The sequence below is a fragment of the Chiloscyllium plagiosum genome, unplaced genomic scaffold (assembly GCF_037043375.1).
Source record: "Chiloscyllium plagiosum isolate Xiang-an unplaced genomic scaffold, Cpla_swu_hap1 HiC_scaffold_12, whole genome shotgun sequence".
Taxonomy (NCBI): domain Eukaryota; kingdom Metazoa; phylum Chordata; class Chondrichthyes; order Orectolobiformes; family Hemiscylliidae; genus Chiloscyllium; species Chiloscyllium plagiosum.
Window position 1 is genome coordinate 30,987,549 of NW_028270150.1, and position 21,931 is coordinate 31,009,479.

Below are 21,931 nucleotides of genomic sequence, written 5' to 3' on the forward strand. Positions count from 1 at the left end.
AGTGGGATTCAGCTCTTCTGTTTATGTTTGAATCATGGTTGTAATGAGGTCTGGAGCTGAATGGACGTGACGGAACCCTAGCTGGGCATCACTGAACAGATTATTGCTAAGAAAGAGTTACTTGATAGCACAATTGATGGTATTTCCATCACTTTAGTGATGATTGATCAGAACATTGATCAGGTTGGATTTGTTCTGCTTTTTGTCTACAGGACATATCTGGTAGATGCCAATGCTATAACTGTATTGAAACACCTTAACTAGGGTTATGGTATGATCTGGAGCACAAGCCTCCAATACTATTGCTGGAATGTTGTCAGGGCCCATAGCCGTTGTGGTATGCAGTGTCTTCAATTGTTTCTTGATATCACATGGAGTGAATCAAATTGGTTAAAGACTGGCAACTGTGATGTTGGTGATATCTGGAGGAGGTTGAGATGGATCACCCACTGAACAGTTCTAGCTGAAGACTGTTACAGATGCTTCACCCTGAGTTCCTTTGTGGAGGTTTCCCCTCCAGTGAGTTATTTCATTGACCCCTACCATTCACAATTAGATGTGGCAGAACTGCAGATCTTAGAGCTGATCCATTGATTGTGGAATCAGTAAGGTCTGTCTATCGCTTGCTGCTTTTGCTGTTTAGCACATAGGTAGTCCTGTTTAGTAGCTCCACCAGATTAACAGGTCCTTTTCAAGTAGTCTGGTGCTGATTCAGACATGCCCTCCTGCACTCTTCATTGAAATATTGTTGATCCTTATATGCATGCTTCTCCTGGCCCTACACAATATTTTCCAAACTACTTGCATCACTCAATTAGCTCTGAAATGATCTCTTCCCCTTCCATTCCCCTTAAATACTCTATCTGGGCTCAGTGGTGATGCAGCCAGTTTTTCCACACACCAATCTTGGATAAATTGTTTGTTCCTCTTGGTGGTTCCATAAGCTGACCTCCTGAATCCCCAGAGCACCTTCACAATTTACAAGGCACAAGTCAGGAGCATAGTGGAATTCTCTCCATTTTTTTTAATGAAACAACTCCAGTGTCAATCAAGACTCTTGATACCATGCAAGACAAAGCAGCCCATTTGCTTGGCATCCCACTGTGTCATGTATACAAGATACACTGCAGCCAAGCCTTCTCCTCAAGCACCTTCCAAACCTGCAACCTCTACCACTCAGGAGGGCAAAGCAGCAGATACGCAGAAGTATTACTCCCCACAAGTTTCTCTCCAAGCCACAAAACATCTTGAATTGGAACTCTGATTCTTCACTGTCACTAGGCAAAATCCTGGAACTACCTCCCTAACAGAATTCTAGATGTCCCCACACTCCAAGAATTGCATGTGGGTTCAGAACGCAGGCAGCTCATGACCAGGACAATTACAAAAATCAATAAATATTGGCTTGGCCAGGTACACCCACGTTCAACGAAAGGATAAGTTATTTAAAAAGCAGACTAATGAATACACTTTGCATTTGGCTACTAAACCATTGGAAATCATCAAAAAGCATTTCCCATTGTATTAATTGTTAAGATTACAGTTCAGGTAACCATGGCTTGTTATAATTTGATATGACTATCAATATATAGATTATTTGAGGTATTGATTGCAATTTGTATAATTTATGCAAAATTGATAGCATGGCTATTTTGCCTCAGTGTTGCTGTGGCATGATTTGAATTGTGTTAACGTGTGTTTAATTATGTCACTTTTAAACCTCTTGTTCCAGCACTGAAGTCAGAATATATCAAAATAGGGAAGGCCTTCTCAGATATCTCAGCATCATTTGCTAAAAGCACCTATCTTGGTAAAGTGCATTGTTATACTTTGATTTTGCTTTATCAAATTAATAAGCATAAGGATCTGGTTTCAGCAATTTCAAAACATTACTTAGAAACGTAAGATTTAACTTCTGTTATATCATACATTGATGCATTAATTCACCATAAAAATGTAGGTTATACATGTAAATTTACCTGCACCCATGCAATATTTTGGATGAACCTTGGAAGCCTCGAGTTTGCTCTTCATAGTCTTTTCAGCTGCAGGCAGGATTCTAGAAAACGCTAACCTCTATATCTTTTCTAAAACACAGTGCACTCATTAGCTCGTATCCTGTGCCCTGTTCTCTTATTTGACTAAAATAAGTTCTGCTTACGTTAGGCTTCTATCAGAGACTAAATTTCACAAGGCACCCGATTTCCTGTTTTAACCCCTGCCCCCCTCCTCCTCCACTGGCTAAATTGTCAGATGAGAGAAGTATCCTGAGGGGAAAAGTGGGGAGAATCCTGCAACGATTAATGAGCTGATTAATCATTAATAGAATGCTGATTATATTTCTGCCCCTCTGGACACAAGGTTCTGTCACAAATCAGAGCCAACATCTAATATGCGAGTTAAAAAAAACACATAGGTTGATTTTATGTTTATGGGCATTTGTGACATAGTACTGTCAAACAGCAACACTGGAAGAGTGTAATTAATTATTTACATGTTCTAAATGAATGATTTATTTTCAAGTGTATTTCACTGTAAAATACAATAGAATACGGCAAAAACCTTTTTTTGGTCACCATAATCCGGCACTATTTTAACAATTCGAGAATAAGAGAAGATGAAAAGATATAGCTTAAAGAGAAGTTCATGTACATACAAGTTCTGAGCCAGCTCAGAACCACCACTGCCTAGCCATACCCAACTAACATGGAAGTCTGGTGGTCCAAAGCTGATTCCAGTTTGAATACCTTTAGATAGTTGCAAACAAGTTGGCATAGGGTAGATTTAGGAGGGCAATGCAAATAACACAAATAAACAAAGCAATCCTAATTTTTTTTTATTACCCTGTTCCGTTGACACATCAACTGGCAGTAGTATGCTAGGATTTAGTTATGGTGCAACTTTGTTCCAGCAAAGCAAATGAATATTAATTCAGAACTGGAAGACGAAGACCAGGTGATCTCATACTACTTAGGATTGAACACATCCAGAATGCAACTTGAAAAGCATAGTGAACAATATTTATAAAATATCCAGATGTCTCAGACTTCTGTGTACATTTTGAGCCAAGTTAAAATTAATGTAATGCTAACAGAATACATTCACAGCTACCACTGCTTTCTCCGCAACTGCATTTCTAGGCATGTGATCCACACCTATATAGAGAGAGCCCATAGAAAGATGTTGAATTTCGAGCCAGGTTAATGAGATCTGTTTGACCATAGCCACTAAGACAACTACAAAATAGATAAGCATGCAGCAGCAACAAACAGTGCTGCTAAATACCACATTGTAGATGTTATTGTCATACCAACATAATACAGATTAAACTTTATGAAATTATTTTTCAAAAGGGAAAGAATCCATTGGAAATGCATTGGCATTTGTGGGAAAAACATACGATGATATTGGGAATGTTTATTTTGATCAGGTAAATTGAGATAATTAAGTGCAATTATTTGAAAATATTTACTGTTTATTCATTCTTTGAAAAATTTGTGTTTTCATAAATACTCCTTTGCAATGTAATAAATATCTGCTATGTTTCTTCTTTCTCTTGCAGCCAAAGCAAGATGTTCACTGTTTGTTGGAGATCAGTAAAGAGTATAAAGGATTGCTGGCCTGTTTCCCCGATATTATAAACGTCCTCAAGGTTAGATTCAGGTTTCTTTTCTCTGAATTATAATATTAGGACACTTATAGAGGACAACGATGATCATGAGTAATTTATGGAGTTATTAAGGTACGCAGTAAGTCATGGCATAATTTAAAGAGGCTCTGATGTGGAGAAGCCAGTGTTGGACTGGGGAGGGCAAAGTTAAAAACCACACAACACCGGGTTATAGTCCAACAGGTTTATTTGGAAGCACTAGCTTTCGAAGTGCTGCTCCTTCATCAGGTGGATTCCACAACCACCTGAAGAAGGAGCAGCGCTCCCAAAGCTACTGCTTCCAAATAAACCTGTTGGACTACACCTTGGTGTTGTGTGATTTTTAACTTTAAAGGGGCTCCCACTTTCTGTCCCCAAAAGTCTTGATTTTGACTGTACATCAATCTACTTTACAATTAACATACTATATACCTACATGAGTAGTCATCATCAATTTTTCACCCAGAAATGCAAGTTTCCTTAAGAATTATTTTTATAGCTGGATTGTATGATAGCTGAAAAGTGGATTGACATACAATCTTGCATTTTTTTATAACTGGACAAAAGATCAAGTAAGCAATATGGATTGCATTGTGAAGATCGCGTGTGTTTAAGACATGCCCACTCTTTGCTTTGAATACCAACAGCATTTCAAAATAATGGTGAACGTCAATGATTTACTTTAATATTTGGCATTTAAGACAACTCACATTTTGGAGGGATTTTTTTGAGATTTCAAAAGGTAAACTTACTTATATGTCTACATCTGTGATGACACCATTTCCAGCTGAGGTTACTGTGCAGCCACTGGTTTCAGGAACCCTTACAAACCAGGAAGGTCAAATGAATTCTTCAAATTTTGTTTGGAAATGATGAGAAGTCCAATGAAGCCACTTGAAACAAAAACTGAGGCAACCTGCCCATTGTGACTCATTCAATACAAGATAAACAGTAATAATGTGCTAGAAGCAGTTGTAAGGGACAGATTCAGATCTTCACATTGAATGCAGTTGACACAATATCATAAGCAATAGGCTAATCCATGAAATGTGCTTGTAAATATCACTATATGTAGTTTTGTCGGTCTGCAAACTGAGTGGATCCCAATAGGTACTGATGAGAAGATATGAGAGAAATTGTTTATGGCACTAATTGATATCCATTAGTAGGTACAATCATAAGAAAGTTTAAAGAGTACTTTGGTTTCTCTTATTTTTCCTCATTGGCAATAATTTCACATTGAACTTTATGATAATATGGTTGTTATTTATAACAACCTTCCCACAAGTACTCAATTCTGTTACTTGTCACACTTCACCACTCAAACCTGAAATTTAAAAAATGCTTCTTATCTGAACATATAAAGTAGCCATAAACAAGCAAATATTGAGAACTTCTTCCACAGGTCAAGGATTGGTGTATTCCTAAATACACTAAATACTAATGCATTATGAAGTCCAGCAAAATATTTAAGGTCTGTTTTTTAAAAAAAAATCCTGTATGATAAAATTTAAGAGAATCTGAACTTGGCAAATCTCGGAGAGAAATCACCTTAATATCAGTTGCAGGCAGCTGGGTAGTGGTACTGACAGGTGGGAAAATAGGAAGGAATTGAGGCAGACACCCTATAGTGGAGGGTTGTGGTAGGAAGTCCCCTGCCCATTCTCCTTTATATTCTTATGGAAGGTGAGTGAGATTTGCTTGGATTTTATGTGCAAGAGTGTAACAACAAAGGTTGACATTATGACTGAATCACATCAACAAGTTGGGTTTTGCAAACGGAAATGAACATTTTATTTTTAAACTGAGATTTGCTTTGCATTGCATCAGCTCTATTTTCTTGATAGTTTCCCTCAAATAACCGTGCTTTTAAAAGTAACTCTCTTGCTGACATCCATTCCCACGTTTTCCTTGTCAGTTGCAATTGTGTTAAATTGTGTGATATTATTAATGAACGTTAATAAATTTGTTAGTAATACCATACATTGTAATATTAACCTATTATCTCTAATTTTTCCATTCTAATATGATTTATTGCCCGCTTAGCAGAAACATATTTCTTCACTTTAAGCTGTAAGCTCTATAATATATTAGTGAGATAAGGATGTACAAATCAAGATGTTTATATTTATTCACCAAGAATTCATTAAAATGGAATGCATTACACCGCTTCATTTTGGATATTATTAACCATGTTGGTTTTATGAAAATTAAGTATGGATACTGAATCATAAATGAGCAGCAGGATATTAATACTTGATAGTATTGCGAAGGTAACTCTTCCAGCACAGAAGTTATAAAAGGAAAGCATACACAGTTTATCATCTTCTTTTGGTGCACAAAGTTTTACGTATACCTTATTACTGCATTGTGTCAAAATATGCTCAGGCCACAGTAACAGAGTTCGGCCATAAACAAAGATCAGTACTACATTGATGCAAATGATTCCTAATCCGATCTTTAGTTTGGATACTTCAGAAAGAATCACAAATGTAGCAGCTTTAAATACAGAAAAAATGTGAGCTATTAAGTAAAAGAATATCGTTGAAAAGGTTCCGTTTTCTTCAGAATCCCACAGCAGCAACAGTAGAATAAAAGAAAATGTTAATTTCACTCCATATGTAGATTTTGGTGTAATCACAAACATGCCTTGCTGCAGAATCCAACATCTGTGGCGATAATGGTCCTTCCAGTACAGTAAAGAAACAAAACATACGCCTGCAGTTGAGACTATTACGAAGTGAAAGTCAGACAACCAAGTTGGACCAGGTTGAAACTGATACTGGCCAGGTTGCAACAGCATACCCATCTCGATAGCACTGACAATTTGAACAACAGCTTCTGTAGTGAACGCCACAGCAAGACTAAAAATGCCCACTTCTGTGAAATGTGACATATGACGACATTGATCCTTACTTGCACCAGTCTCCAGGAAGAGAATAGTACAGTTCATTGTAATGCACAATACAGCACAGAAAAGACAGAGTGCTCTCCATTTAAAATCCACTGGACCGTTCAGAGTAATGAGGAAAATACAGGCAAATCTGAACAGTAGTTCCAGCCAGCGCAGATCAGGATTCTTCATCCTTGCAACATCCATTTTGAAGTCAGATTTATTTTGTATAAAAGTCTGGTTTTAAGATAAAATTTTAAGTAACTTTAAACTCACTCAGTTGTGTTTCACTTTAATGCTTGCACTTTAATCCTCCTTCCCACACACAACTGGAATCTATCCTCCTCCTCCTTGTGTTGATTGCTTGCACATTGAATAAATGCAAACCTGGCACCAAATGATGCTGCTTTGATTGGCTCACTTGGTAATCTTTCATTCAAAATAAATGCATTCAAATATCCTACAAATGAAAATAGGATCATTATATTACATTATCATTTTTTTATACCAACTAAACTCCATTTATTTTGAAATAGTAACTAATATAATCTACAAACCAAAGTCACAAAATCTATATAATGTATTACCATTTTGCTTGAAACATTGGTATGTTTGATTTTAAATATAATGCCTAGAACTATGACAAGTGCAAATGTTCAGATTCTTTGTCAAAACAAAGTGCTAATTGGGTAGATTTCCTTTACTCTGCTTGTGGAATTTGAGGATATAGTAGCTGAGAAACTTAAATCTACTTTTGTGCTAGGAGGGCTCATTTTTATGCTGGGTGGCACAGTGGTTAGCACTGCTGCCTCACAGCGCCAGGGGCCCGGGTTCAATTCCAGCCTCGGGCGACTGTCTGTGTGGAGTTTTCACATTCTCCCCGTGTCTGCGTGGGTTTCCTCTGGGTGCTCCAGTTTCCTCCCACAATCCTAAGATGTACAGGTCAAGTGAATTGGCCATGTTAAATTGCCCACAGTGTTAGGTGCATTATTGGGGAAATGGGTCTGGGTGGGTTACCCTTTGGAGGGTCTGTGTGGACTTGTTGGGCTGAAGGGCTTGGTTCCGCACTGTAGGGAATCTAATCTAATCAAAAAGTGGATTCTGCAAATTGGGAATGACAATGCTGAAAATATTGCATACAATCTTTCCATATACCAAACAATCCATATTTCAAACCATTCATAAAATTGAGAGTAATTGGAATGACTACACAAGTTTAACTTGTGGATTTGCCAACGTTCAATCAGGTTTCAAAACAAAAATAGGGTGTTCAAACTTAACTGGTCACAGCAGCAGTGAGCTATAGCGAAAACAGAAACAATCAAAACAAGTATTTGGCCATAGCTGCATTCCACACGAATAAAACAGTGCAGATTAACCCTGTTGAGAACTGAATGTCTTTTGGAGTTTGCACACTGAAAATAAAAAAATGATTTTTTAAACATTGTGGATAGTGTGGAGGACGAATGTCCCATTGCAACCTGCATTCCCGTGGGCGGCACGGTGGCACAGTGGTTAGCACTGCTGCCTCACAGCGCCTGAGACCCGGGTTCAATTCCCGCCTCAGGCGACTGACTGTGTGGAGTTTGCACGTTCTCCCCGTGTCTGCGTGGGTTTCCTCCGGGTGCTCCGGTTTCCTCCCACCATCCAAAGATGTGCAGGGTCAGGTGAATTGGCCCTGCTAAATTGCCCGTAGTGTTAGGTAAGGGGTAAATGTAAATGTAGGGGTATGGGTGGGTTTCGCTTCGGCGGGTCGGTGTGGACTTGTTGGGCCGAAGGGCCTGTTTCCACACTGTAATGTAATCTAATAATCTAATCTAATCTAAAATCTAATATTGACAGGATGCAGAGCTGGGCTGAGAAGTGGCAGATGGAGTTTGATATGGAAAAGTGTGACGTCACACATTTTGGAAGGTCGAGTTTGAATGCAGATTACAGGATTCTAGGCAGTATGGAGGAACAGAGGGGTGTTGGGGTCCACATCTATAGACCTCTCAAAGTTGCCACCGAAGTCGATAAGGTTGTTAAGAAGGCATATGGTGTGTTGGCTTTCATCAGCAGGGGGATTAGGTTTAAGAGCTGCGAGGTCATGCTGCAGCTCTTGGAATATTGTGTTCAGTTCTAGTTGCCTCATTATGGGAAGGATGTGGAAATTTTAGAGAGGATGCAGAGGAGATTTACCATGATGCTGCTTGGACTGGAGGGCATGTCTTATGAAGAAAGGTTGAGGGAGCTAGGGCTTTTCTCATTGGAACGAAGAAGGATGAGAGGTGACTTGATAGAGGTGTACAAGATGATGAGAGACATAGATACAGTGGATAGGCAGAGACATTTTGCCCAGGATGGAAATCGCTATCATGAGGGGGCATAATTTTAAGGTGATTGGAGAAAGGATTAGGGTAGATGTTAGAGGTAGGTTCTTTAGTGGTGAATGCGTAGAATGCACTGCCAGCAGTGGTAGTCAAGTCAGATATATTAGGGATTTTAAGCGGCTCTTGGATAGGCACATGGAAGATAGTATAATGAAGGGTATGTAGGTTAGTTTGATTATAGAGTAGGGTAAAATGTTGGCAGAACATCAAGGGCTGAAGGGCCTGTACTGTGTTATGTTCTATGTTTAACATGGTAGTGAGACTTCACATTTCTCAGCTATTGGGCCGCATTTACTTTGAGCATCTGAAGATTGGGCTATTGCTGTCGCTCAGGTAACTGATAGAAGGTTACCAGGAAGAGAGGCAGGTTGGGAGATAGGGGAAATAGTGACTTGAGGGTAATGGTAATGAGAATCTTATGCCAGAAAGCATTGTAAGAGAGGCTGGTGTGCATTGGTGAACACAAATGGCAATATTTGCAAAGGAACCAAGTTCTTTGAATGTGAGGTCCAGACACCATGTTCAGCTTTTTATTTGGAGTAACCTGATAGACTGCCTGTCAGATAAACCAGGTGTGTGCATTTATCTTTTTTTAATTCCTTCTTGGGATGTGGGTGTCCCTGACTGGATCAGCATTTATTGTCCAGAGGCAGTCAATTGTCGACCACATTGCCATTAGTTTCAAGTCAAATGAAGGTCAGACAGCTGAGTTCCTTCTCTGAAGGACATTAATGAATCAGATTGGTTCTCCTGACAATCAATAATGGTATCATGGTTATCTTAATTCTTATTTCCGTATGTTTATCAAATTCAAATTCTACCAATTGCCATTTTGAACCCGGGTCTCTGGAACATTACATGGGTCTCTGAATTAATTGTCTAGCGAAAATACCACTAGGCTATTGCCTCCAATTGTGGTCCAAACATAGCTGGAGCTGTCAGCAGTTCTCTCAGGGCAATCCAGTGTTGTGGTGGGGTCGATAAACTAGTGTTAGGCCTCTTATTTGAATCTGCAACAGGACTGTAAATGCTGACTGGATTTTCAACATTCAGCATTCTGTTGATTTTGTGCCTTTTTAATAATGTGAGCCTCTACCCATTTTATTGGAGACTTTGGGCCATCATTTAAAAAATAGGTGATACACAGCCCAGTTTCTCTCGGCCACTGTGGCTTCACTTTTGATCTTACATTTATGTATATCTGTACTTTTATCTGCTTCATAGTTCACAATGGAATGTACTTTTAGTAGCTCTCTAACTTTTCCACGGTTTCTTATACCAATTATATAGTAAAATTCCATAATGCTTTTCTTGAGGCAAAAAACTAATTTTTTTGCCACATGACAAGCTAGGTTTATTTTTGTAACTCCAAACACAAATTTTCAGTCAGAGTATTCTTCTACCCCTTGTTAAATCATGCTCCTATTCTTGCACTGCCCAGGAGTCCACATAATATGTTGAATGAGTCTCTAACAGGCCAGTATTAAAAACCATTACCTATTGAGGCATTGAATCTGCCTCAAAGGAGACTCCCTGGTGATATTTTTATTGGGTGAGCAGTTCCAGTGTGCAAAACGTAAGTACTGCCAAAAACGAAATTCCCTGCCTCTAAAAGGTAGGCCTTCTGCAAACTCCAGGATCTATTATCCTCCCTTTCATGTCATCTTCAACCTTCTTGTTGCCTGACCTTCATGTATACAATTATTGTTTTCGATTTGAAAGTGCTGCAATTTATAATTAATGAGGTTTTTTTTACATTTCAAAAAGGGTGGAGCTGGAAATGTACAGCAGGTCAGGCAGCATCTGAGGAGCAGGAGAGTCGACGTTTTGGGCATAAGCCCTTCATCAGGAATGCATTTTGATGAAGGGCTTAAAACGTCGAGTCGCCTGCTCCTCAGATGCTGCCTGACCTGCTGTGCTTTTCCAGTACCACACTGTTTGACTCTGATTCTCCAGCAACTGCAATCCTCACTTTCTCTGAGTTTTTTTTTTAAATACCTAAACAGATTTTAGTGCATTGCTGTAGTTGTACTTTAGTTGAAAAACGTTTTGTGATGTTTTCTTCCCAGGGAGCAATAGAAAAGGCTCATGAATATGAAAAACTTGCTCAAGTCAACAAAGTCACAATGAAAGAAAAAGAAGCCATAGTTTTCAAAGCTGGAGTCGTGTCTTCAACTATACAGGGTATGAACCTTTTTAAATTGTCTAGGTTTTCTTGATAACTACTTCTCAGGAGTCAATCTAACCTCCTCCTCAATCAGGTAGAAATTGAGCAGGTGCAAAGATTAAATTGGCATTGTCACAATGATTCCCTGACACATCCCAAATTGCAATATTCCCATTCCCCACTATTTTTACTTGCCAAATCTAGAAGGCATAATTCAAATGAGAGACGAGACTCATAAACATTTCAACCAGAGTCCCCTGGTGACAAGCTTTTGACAATGGATACTCTCTGGCATTGGGAAAGTCAAGAAAGTGAATTATATATTTTCTTATGTTTCGTTTGGACTGGGAGAAAAAAACAAATTTCTTCTTTTTGCTCTGCAAGGAAACCATGGACTTCTCATTTTGCTGCAACCTCCTCAAATCCATACTTACTGTGGCCTGGGTCCCCAGCAGCAGTTAACTATTGACTAATTTTGACTCCCATCTATTGGTAGTAAAGTCAGTCCTCCTGACTTCTGGCAGGAGATGGTGTTGGGTCAGATCTGTGATTCAGCATGGGAAAGGTAGTTCACCACCTACTTCAGCCTCCCCACATCCCTACTACTTGTCAAGGATTTTAATTGGTCATATAAAAACAACAGCTAAAGCACAAATGACACTACAACAGGGTTCCAGTCTGGCTCAATTAATAATGTACTTCCACAAGATCCTGCTGTCAATTCCACCCTTGTTTAATTTCCTTCCAAAAATTCACTGTTCCTTGCTTTTATTTTAAATCAATTTTAATTATAAAAGTGTGATTTGCTTTGGAACACTGCACTGATTTTTCTGTGCAATGTTAGGGGTTTCCCTGTTTTATTTTTAAGTAGGTGATAAAGGTCTGAATGCAGTTATTGAGCTCAACATCATCTTTTTGCAGTTGAACAAACACTTCTCGGTATAATTATAAACTTAGCATGCTCCAGCTTAGTCAGAATTTCCATTGCAGGCTGACTTCCTTGACGGAGTCAATAATTGTCACTGTTCGAACTCAAAGAAGACAGAATATAAACTGTTCAGCATATTCTGCAATGCAAATATAACAATCAATAATCTCTTTTAAGGATGTAGCCTTTTACATTAGTCTCAGCGTACAAGACTCATTGGTTACTTTTTCTTCCTGAACAGTGAACTGCTGGAAAGAAGAGATTGTTGCTATAAACACTTGCATTCTCCAAATGCTGAATTCTTGACAGACTTGCATTTAAAAGTGAGAAATTCTCACTAAACAGTTGTGTTTGAGAACTTTCAAACTTTCAATTCAGTAACAATGTTTAATTATTTTTACAGCTGAAATCAATCACTTTAACCGTGAACTTACTAATGACTACAAAGAAACAATTCAACATTTTCTGTATGAACAGGTTCAGATGTATAGCAAGGTAAATATTTCATGATCCATGACCTGCACTACAGTACTATTGAACATTTTTGAATTTTGTTTTCTCAAGTTCAATTTATTGAAATATGTTCCCATCTTCCAAAAGGGTCAATTGTTTTAGAACTATACACTTAATGAATCATCTCATTAAAGTGATCTTCAAAATCATAACAGAAAGAAATAATACTACATTTTGAAGCAGAAATTGATTAAATATATTTTGACTTTGGACCTGGAGTAGGGACAATGAAGGGAATCTTTGACCAAAAAAACAATCTTCTGTAAATATTTAGAGGTGAACAAGAAAATTGACATATATGTCGTAGACAATGGCCAAACATGTTTTTCTCAAAACTTAACAGACGTATCATTGAAATATGAACTTGACAGTAAAGATGTGAGATTTATCTAGAACTTACTTTGGGATCAGATAATGAGCATCAGGGGAGGCAATGCTATTATTGCGAGATTATTAATCTAGAGACCTGGGTAATGTTCTGGAGACATGGGTTTGAATTCCACTATGGCAGATGGTGGAACTTGATCTAAAAATCTCGGATGGCCTTGAAACCATTACTGATTGTCAGAAAGACCCATTTGGTTCACTAATGTCCTTGGGGAAGGAAACTGCCAGCTTTCTCTATTCTGGCCTGTAAAGTACTCCACATGCACAGCAATGTGGTTGAGTCTTAACTGCCACTAGGACTAACACTAGAAATGCCCACACGCCATGAATATTTTTTTTTAAATCAGATATGTTTTCAAGTGAAGATCGGGCTAAGTACTCTAGCCACTATCATGTCTGTGCACAGATCAATTATTCAGAGAATTAGATGTACTTCGAGTGGTAAAATTGCAAGCACCGTTTACAAAGCTTCTAAGTTTTATATCATCTGCAAACTTTGAAATGACACCTGCACTAAGATCTATATCATTAATATAAATCAGGAAAAGTCAGAAATCCCAATACCAATTCCCCTCTCTATCTTCCTGCTGTCCAAAAGATATCCATTGGCTGTTACTGTTTCCTATTATTCTGCCAATTTTATAGCCATCGAATCATAGAGATGTACAGCGCGGAAACAGACCCTTCGGTCCAGCTCGTCCATGTCGACCAGATATCCTAACCTAATCTAGTCCCATTTGCCAGCATTTGGCCCATACAATGCTGCAATTGTACCAGCCTCCACCACTTCCTCTGGCAGCTCATTCCATACACACACCACCCTCTGCATGAAAAAGTTGCCCCTTAGGTCCTTTTTATATCTTTCCCCTCTCATCCTAAACCTATGCCCTCTAGTTCTGGACTCTCCCACCCAAGTGAAAAGATTTTGTCTGTTTATTCTATCTATGCCCCTCATGATTTTATAAACCTCTATAAGATCACCCCCAGACCTCCAGAAAACAGCCCCAGCATATTCAACCTCTCCCTATAGCTCAAATCATCCAACCCTGGCAACATCCTTGTAAATCTTTTCTGAACATGAGCTACAACGTTTGTCACAGTCTAATATACGGTATCAAACATCTTTTGAAAGTCCATGCACACCACATCAACAACCTTGCACTCAGCGACTCTTTCTCTCACGTCTTCCAAATAAACTCCAGCAAGTTAGTTAAATTTGTCTTCCCCTTTAGAACTCCATCCCAGATCTTCTGAAACAATCTCTTGAACTTCTTCGTTTCTGACAAAAATTCATCCGCCTAAAATGTAACTCTATTTCTTTCTTCACTGATGCTGAGCTCAGATCAGCTGAGCATTTTCTGCATTTTGTTTTTTTTTAATAGAGAGAGTTCATTGGTCAGAAAGAATGGGAGACAAAAACAAAATGAAGAAAATAGTGCAAGACTCGAACACAATGGAAGATCATTGCAATATTACTAATATATACATTTCTAATCTGATTTTATATTTATTTTACAGATAACAGATAAGTTGAGAGAGGCATATGCTCGCTTTGAATTCTAATGGCTTCCACCAGACTCTTAGACCTCTTCAAAAAGTTACAATTTTGTAATTTGACTTATAAATTTTTTGTAAAGTCCCAAATTTATTAACTTATATTTTCAGTTTTACTACTTGTGTTGCTTGCAACATTTTGTCACCAGCTCCAGTAATTACTCCTTTATTTGCTTCCATTTAATTCTGATTGAACTTTTGCAGCATTAACAAACATTTCCTGACAATTAAATCCAGCTATTCTGAGGCTCTTTGCTGGAACTGTAAAGAACGTTTGTTGCAACAGCACTCTAATTGTGCAATGCAGAATCTTTGCAAATGCTCCAAAACTTAATTCTAATGTGCATTTTGCAACATCCCTACTCATTTAAAAATAACTAAATTTGGAATTTCCTAAAGAATTAAATTCTTTAAATTGTTCTCAGAGACTAAATTGTAATCAAGTGTAACTCCCACCTTTTCTAGAGGTGTGGAATAGCGTCTCTGAGCAGGTTGATTAGGAAATTAAGTAAACTTAAAATGACATTGTCATAGGAATGTCAAAGCATCTTGGTGATACATCTATTGTGAATGATCTGATTGCATACTCAAGTAAATTACAAGGTGCTAAAGGGAGTAATTTTAAGTCAATTATGGAGATCTGATGGTTCAAAATAGAGAGCTTTGCTAACAAAAGGGGGAAGAGTGCAAAATAATTGCAAATACTCCAGGAGGTAAAATAAAACTCTTAGTGCTTAGTTATATAACAACTCACAGCCCTAACTGTGCATTCACAATAATGTGAAATCAGTACAAAGTGACTTCCTACAGCAAAGCACTACGTGACAGAAAGGAAAAGTACAGCAAGAAGAGATTCTGCTTCTGAGTTACTATGGGGCTTGATAACCCATTTACATTACACAAGTTTAGCATGAGTGGTATTTTGTTTTAAAATTACTTCCCATTTTATTTGGGGAACTGGGAAATGTGGGAAACTTAATAGAAGGGAAAAACAATACTGAAAATGTTCACATGTTTGGAGAAAGAGTCATTTTAAAGAGGAGTACTAATTTAGAAATCTTTGTTTTGCTAAACAGAGTATGTTGCTCTGACTACTCAATACTTCACTGTAAATATTTTATAGTATATTAACATGCATTTAATATTTTGTGTTTTTATGTATCTGATATTTTCTGTTGGTTTCAGTTATGTTTTGAGCCTGGAAGAATAAGAAGACAAATATAACCACTTGTACTTTGTTTGGAGTATATTTAATAAAGTTTTTTATATTTTTGCTACATGTTACAGTTATTTTGTTATAACTTTTTACATCAGAAAAAAATCTCTTACTTCTCAGCATCATTTTAGATTGTTATAACCGTTACGTTCAAATATATGTAACTTCCTTTTTAATTTTCAAATGGCTTACTAAAAACTAGTGTTACCAATTATTTTTTATTCATTCAAGGTATATGGGTGTCACAGACCAGGTGAGCATTTACTGCCCGTCTCTAATTGCCCTTGAGATAACTCGTTTACCCATATCAAAAGGTTAAGTGTCAAAAAAATTGCAGTGGATCTCGAGTTGAACATAGGACGGACCAAGTACAAGTTTCCATCCCCTAGTGAGCCAGAGGGATTTTCTATAATAATCTAATAATTGTGTGGTCCCCATTCCAGATATAATATTTTAACTGAATTAAAATTTCTTACATGCCATGGTAGGTATTGAACTGAATTCGGGGCCAAATTTTTAAGAGGAGAGAAGAAAGATTTAAAAAGGACATGAGGGGCAAACTTCTTAACACAGTGTGGTTCATGTGTGGAATGAACTGCCAGAAAAGGAGGTAGATGCAGGTACAGTTACAATGTTTAAAAAACAAGGTCATGAATAGAAAAGGTTTGGAGGGATATGGGCCGAGCACAGACAGATGGGACTAGTTTAATTTAGGAACATCGTTGGCGTGGACTGATTGGACCAAAGGGTCTGTTTCTATGCTGTATGTCTCTATGATAGGCTAAATTGGAGGAATGCCTTCAGAGACATGTAGCTATTAAACTACTAGTTGAGGGTACTGTGCGCAGTGTTCAAATTCAGCAAGATCTGGACAATATCCCACTTTGGGCTGAAAATTGGTTAATAACATTCATGCCACACAAATGCCAGGCAAAAAAATATCTAAACAACACCCCGTGACATTCAATGGCATAACCGTTGCTCAGCCTCCACTATCAACATCCTGGGGGTTACCCCCATTGGCCGGAGACTAAGCTGGGCCAGCATATAAACGCTGTGGCTGCAAGAGCAGATCAGGAATCCTACAGTGAGTAATTCACTTCCTGACTGCCCAAAACATGTCCACCAGCTGCAAGGCACAAGCCTGGAGTATAATGAAACATTCTTCCCACCTGGATGAGTGCACCCCAACAACACTCAAGAAGCTTTACACCATTTAGGGTGAAGCAGATTGATTCACGTCCACAAACGTTCCCTCCCTCCACCACCAATACTCAATAGCAGCAGTGTGTACCACCTAAAGATGCACTGCAGAAATTCACCAAGGCATCTTCCAAAATTATAACCACCTCCATCCAGAAGGACAAGGCAGCTGATGCATGGGAACACTCCTACCTGCAAGTTTCCTTCCAAGTGACTTACCATCCTGACTTGGAAATATATCATCTTCCTTCACTGGGGAAATCTCCCTCAGTTCAAGAAGGAATCTCACCACCACCTTCTTAAGGGCAACTAGGAATGGGCAGTAAATGCTGGCCAGCCTGTGAATCTATCTTTCTAACTCAGTATCTACCTGCCTCCAGCCCTACTTCTCTATAACTTGTTTCTAGTTCCAAGCTGCTCAGCTACCCAACGATCAATCATATAGTTGTTCTCAAGTAAAAGATCGCTGTCAATTGATAACTGTCACAGGCCAATCAGCTTCTTGTAACCAATAAAAGTTATACCACTACACACTCTTGGTTCCAGATCATTTGCAACCTGAACCTCAATATTGCTTATTCAAACAATTGTTTAAAGTGCCTGCCATGTAAATAAGGTTATTTGCTTTCAAAACTGCAGCTACTCTTTCAAACATTTCTAAAGTAATTATTTTTAATTTCAACCCATTTTTAAAATCACACAAATACAAAGGCAAATCCTTACAGCGTGGATCGAAGATTGCCTACGTAACACATAACAGAGAATAGCCATTAGTGAGCCATTTTCTGGATGGCAAGATATGTCCACGCAGTCATTTGGGCTCCGCTGACGCCTCAGCTAAATATGTAATGGTACAGACCTGTATATATGAATGATTACTCTGTCTCTGTATACCAAGAAATGGAATGTTTACGGATGTATGGCATGACCAATTGTACACATCATCAAAATATTTTATGAATAAAGTATATTTTTAAAATAAAAAAAAGAAATGTCAAGTAGTGTAGCATAAAAATTGGGGCTGGGCTCAACTTTTACAATGAATGAATGTAAGTGATTTGAATAAAAGGATTGAAGGTATGATTGCTACTTTTCCTGATGACACAAAATTAATGGGAAAGTAAGTTATGAAGATAACATAAGGAGGCTACAAAGGGATATAGATAGGTTATAGGGCAAACTGAGTAGAGTGTGGGAAAATGTTAAATTGTCCATTTTGTCAAGAAGATCAAAAAAAGCATATTAGCTGAATGGCAAGAGTTGCAGAGGTGAGATGTAAAGGGATTTGGATGTCTTAATGCAGGTTCAGCTGAAAGAAGGTTATTGTTTATTGAGAATGAAATTGAATACAAAAGTATATTTTTGTACAGGACAATTGTGCAACTACATCTGGAGTGCTGTGTACAGTTTGGTCTCCCCTTAAAGAAGGTCAAAAATGGGTTAGAACCAGTTCAGAGAATGTTTAACTGGGTAAACCTGGATGGGTTGTCTTAGGAAATATAAGACAGGCCATTCTTGCATCAGTTCCATTGAAACATATAACATTCTGCAAGATCTTTACAGGGCACTTGGGGAAAAGATGTTTCCTTTTGTGGGAGAACCTAGAATTACAAATCACTGTGTACAAATAAAGGGTCACCCAATTAAGGCAGAGGTGAGGAGATCTTTTTGTCACAAAGGGCAGTGAGTCCTTGGAAGGCTCTTCCTTAAAAGGTGATGACAGCAGGGTCTTTGAATTTCCAGGGACTGCTTTTACCGAACAAGATAGATGGATTTGTAACTGTAAATTGAGAAAACTATGTCTCTCTCTTTATTTACTTCTTAAAGCCGTCAAAGGAAAAGCTAGTAATTACACAAACTGGAGAGAAACATCCAAACTCCGAGGATTCAAAAATATCTGCAATATTCATATCTGTGTTGGATTCCAGGGCATTCCTATCTAACCACTGTCTCAAGTCAAAACCTAAAACCTCAAGAACACGACAGGGAGTTGGAACTGCATTTTTTAAATTTTCCTTTTTCACTAAAGAGGGAGAGATGATGCTGAAAGATTCTTCTGAAAAGGATATGAGAGAAAACAAGAAATGGATTGTATATTGCAATCCCAGCTGCAAAATTAACATTATACAAAGACTGATGGCAGGAATGTTCAATAGACCTATGAGCCAAAAAAAGTCTCCAATTACTTCTACTCCTGTGATCACAGTCTCGATTGCACCCAACTTCTGCTAACTGTCATCAAGTCATCTCCTTCCTGAATGCAAGGCCTCCAATTTTCTCTGCCTAATAATTTTATTTCCTACATTTATCACCCTTTTCCACCTTGATCTTATACCATGGGGACTAACCAAGATTAGACACAGAAATTCATTATATCAATAATGATTTAGCAGGAGGGCCCAGATGATCTTTCATTTTCTGACTTAAATTCTGCAAAGGTGTATTATGATAGATAATCATTAAAATGTTTTATTAAAATAATTTATTCTTTTCATAGAACACTATAAATTGCATTAATACTAATCCAAATTAATTAAGTGTTTTATTAACAGAATGCTGATTATTATGAGTGAAAGGTTCTGATCCCCTGAAATGGCTCATCAATGTATTGATTCTTGTTTTTAAATCCTTCTATGGCCCTGGCCCCCCTCTATCCTTGTAATATCTTCCAGCTCAACAACCTATAATTATCATCTCTCCACCACTGGTGGTAGTACTTTAGTTGCTTATGTTCTAAACTTTGGAATTCCTTCCCACTGCTCTGTCTCGCTTTCCTACTTACAGATTATATCTCTAACTGAGCTTTTGGTCAATGACCTAAACGTTCCTTATGAAGTCAGTGTTACACTTGATTTTATAGAGCTCCTGTGTAGTGCTTTTCTGACATTTCAACATATTAAAAGTTACTATGTAAATATAAATTGATCTTGACTTTCACCTGAATTTTTAGATTATATTTTGAAATTTGTTGTGTGTTAGAAATTTTTCAACAAAACAGAGTTCAATAGAGTTATGTGAAACAACCATTGGGAATTCATTCAAATTGAAATGCATCCTCTGAGCTTTACTAACTTCCACCAACTTTTAAAACAGCTTCTACAAGTGACCTTTTCAGATCCATCACAACAGCAAGTTGTTTATACCACCTACAGTCAAAATCAGGTAATAAAACAAGAGAAGGTACAAGCTGTAGCTCAACACTGGTTCCTTACAGTATACAACAATGGCATTTTTTAATCTGTCAGATCATATTTTTGAATATTATGACTCACAAACATATTTGTAATCATTGTACCATTTTTCTTCAGTATCTCGTGTGGTTTTGTCAGAAATTACAACAAATAATCCCCTGAAACATTTTGACAGGATCACAGAGAAAGATTTTGTGTACAAACTCTGCAAGAAGGTTTCTCCTGCTTGTTTTCAAAAGCACAGTCTCAAAGAACCTCTTACCAATTTAGCTCAAAATAGCCAATACAGAAACTGGCTGATTAGGAAGAGCTTTGTGGGTTTTCTATAGAATCTAAGAAATTTACAGTATGGAAGGAGGCTGTTCAGCCAATCATGTCTCCATGTCTAAGACACTGACACCCAGCCTAACTTCACAGTTTTTGGCCCACAGCCTTGAAACTTACAGCAATTGAAGTGCATATCCAAGTAGTTTTTAAATATTATGAGTGTTTCCATTCTTATCATATTGTCAGGCTGTGAGGCCTTGATCCTCAACACTGTCCAAATGAAAAGATTTTCTGTCAAAGCCTCTCTAAGTATCCTACCTCTGATCTTAAACCTCAGTTCTGAACCCCAGAACCAAGCAGAAATGGACTTTTTTTTCATCATTCCATCTAGATTCCTCATACTTTCACACACTTCAGTTAGGTCTCCCCTCAGACTCCTCCGTTTGAAAGGTGAAAACTCTGGCCTATTCAATCTTTCCTTATAACTTTCACAGAATCATAGAATTTTTAATGCATCTTCCAAACCCGTGACCACTACCATTACAAGAATAAGGGCAGCAAATGCGTGGGAACACTACTGCCTGCAAGTTCCTCTCTAAGCCACAAGCCTCCTAACTTGGAAATATATCACAATTGCCTCAGTGATGCTGGACCAACATCCTGGAATTCCCTTCCATAGTCACAGATCCTGTACCAAAAAGACTGCAGCAGTTCAAGAAGGTGGCTGACTACCACCTTTTCAAGGGTAAATAGGGATGGGCAATAAATTTTGAATTTGCCAGTGACACCCAAATCCCATGAAACTTCCCCCCAACTGGGCAACATTCCGAAAATCTCCTCTGTAACCTCTACATCGCGTTGACATCTTATAATGGTATGTTTTCAAAGTTTTGAATTAATTTTAAATAAAATTACCCCACTCTAACTAGCAAACAATTTTGTATATTTCCAAAATAAGATTAATACTTTGCTTAAAATGCTTATTAATTAAAACATATGTATTTCCAGTAGGATTAATCAATGATCATTCTTAAATATATCAAAAAATATTTTTTGAAGGAAAATTTAAATAAAAACTTTTGGAAATCCTGCCCGGTTATGTTGGTCAATAGTAGGTTTTGCATGTGCAAATGTAATTACTCAATGAAATGACTTAGTTGGAAACCTGTGAAACTCAAGTAAAAGTATTTATTGCGATCATTTAGAGTCAGAGATGTACAGCATGGAAATACCCTTCAGTCCAACTTGTTCAAGTGGACTAGATATCCCAACCCAATCTAGTCCTACCTGCAAGCACCCGGCCCATATCCCTCCAAACCCTTCCTATTCATATACACATCCAGATGTCTTTTAAATGTCATAATTGTACTAGCCTCCACCACTTCCTCTGGCAGCTCATTCCATACATGTACCACCTTCTCCATGAAAAAGTTGCCCCTTAGATCTCTTTTATATCTTTCCCCTCTCACCCTAAACCTATGGCCTCTAGTTCTGGACTCCCCCACCTCATGGAAAAGACCTTGTTTATTTACCCTATCCATGCCCCTCACAATTTTATAAACCTCTATAAGGTAACCCCTCAGCCTCTGAC

At 38.0% G+C, this 21,931-nt stretch overlaps 1 protein-coding gene across 2 annotated transcripts in view; it reads left to right on the forward strand.

Moving 5' to 3' along the window:
• Nucleotides 1-15,731, forward strand: part of LOC122555374 (sorting nexin-9-like) — a 92,529-nt gene extending 76,798 nt beyond the window's left edge. For both annotated transcript variants that reach the window (XM_087992386.1, XM_043701320.2), the window contains 6 exons: nt 1,733-1,810; nt 3,354-3,430; nt 3,563-3,652; nt 10,984-11,098; nt 12,413-12,504; nt 14,428-15,731. In XM_087992386.1, the coding sequence (XP_087848512.1) occupies nt 1,733-1,810; nt 3,354-3,430; nt 3,563-3,652; nt 10,984-11,098; nt 12,413-12,504; nt 14,428-14,472 (497 nt within the window). In that variant the 3' untranslated portion in view covers nt 14,473-15,731. The remainder of the gene's footprint in view (nt 1-1,732; nt 1,811-3,353; nt 3,431-3,562; nt 3,653-10,983; nt 11,099-12,412; nt 12,505-14,427) is intronic.
• The last annotated feature ends 6,200 nt before the right edge of the window (nt 15,732-21,931 follow it).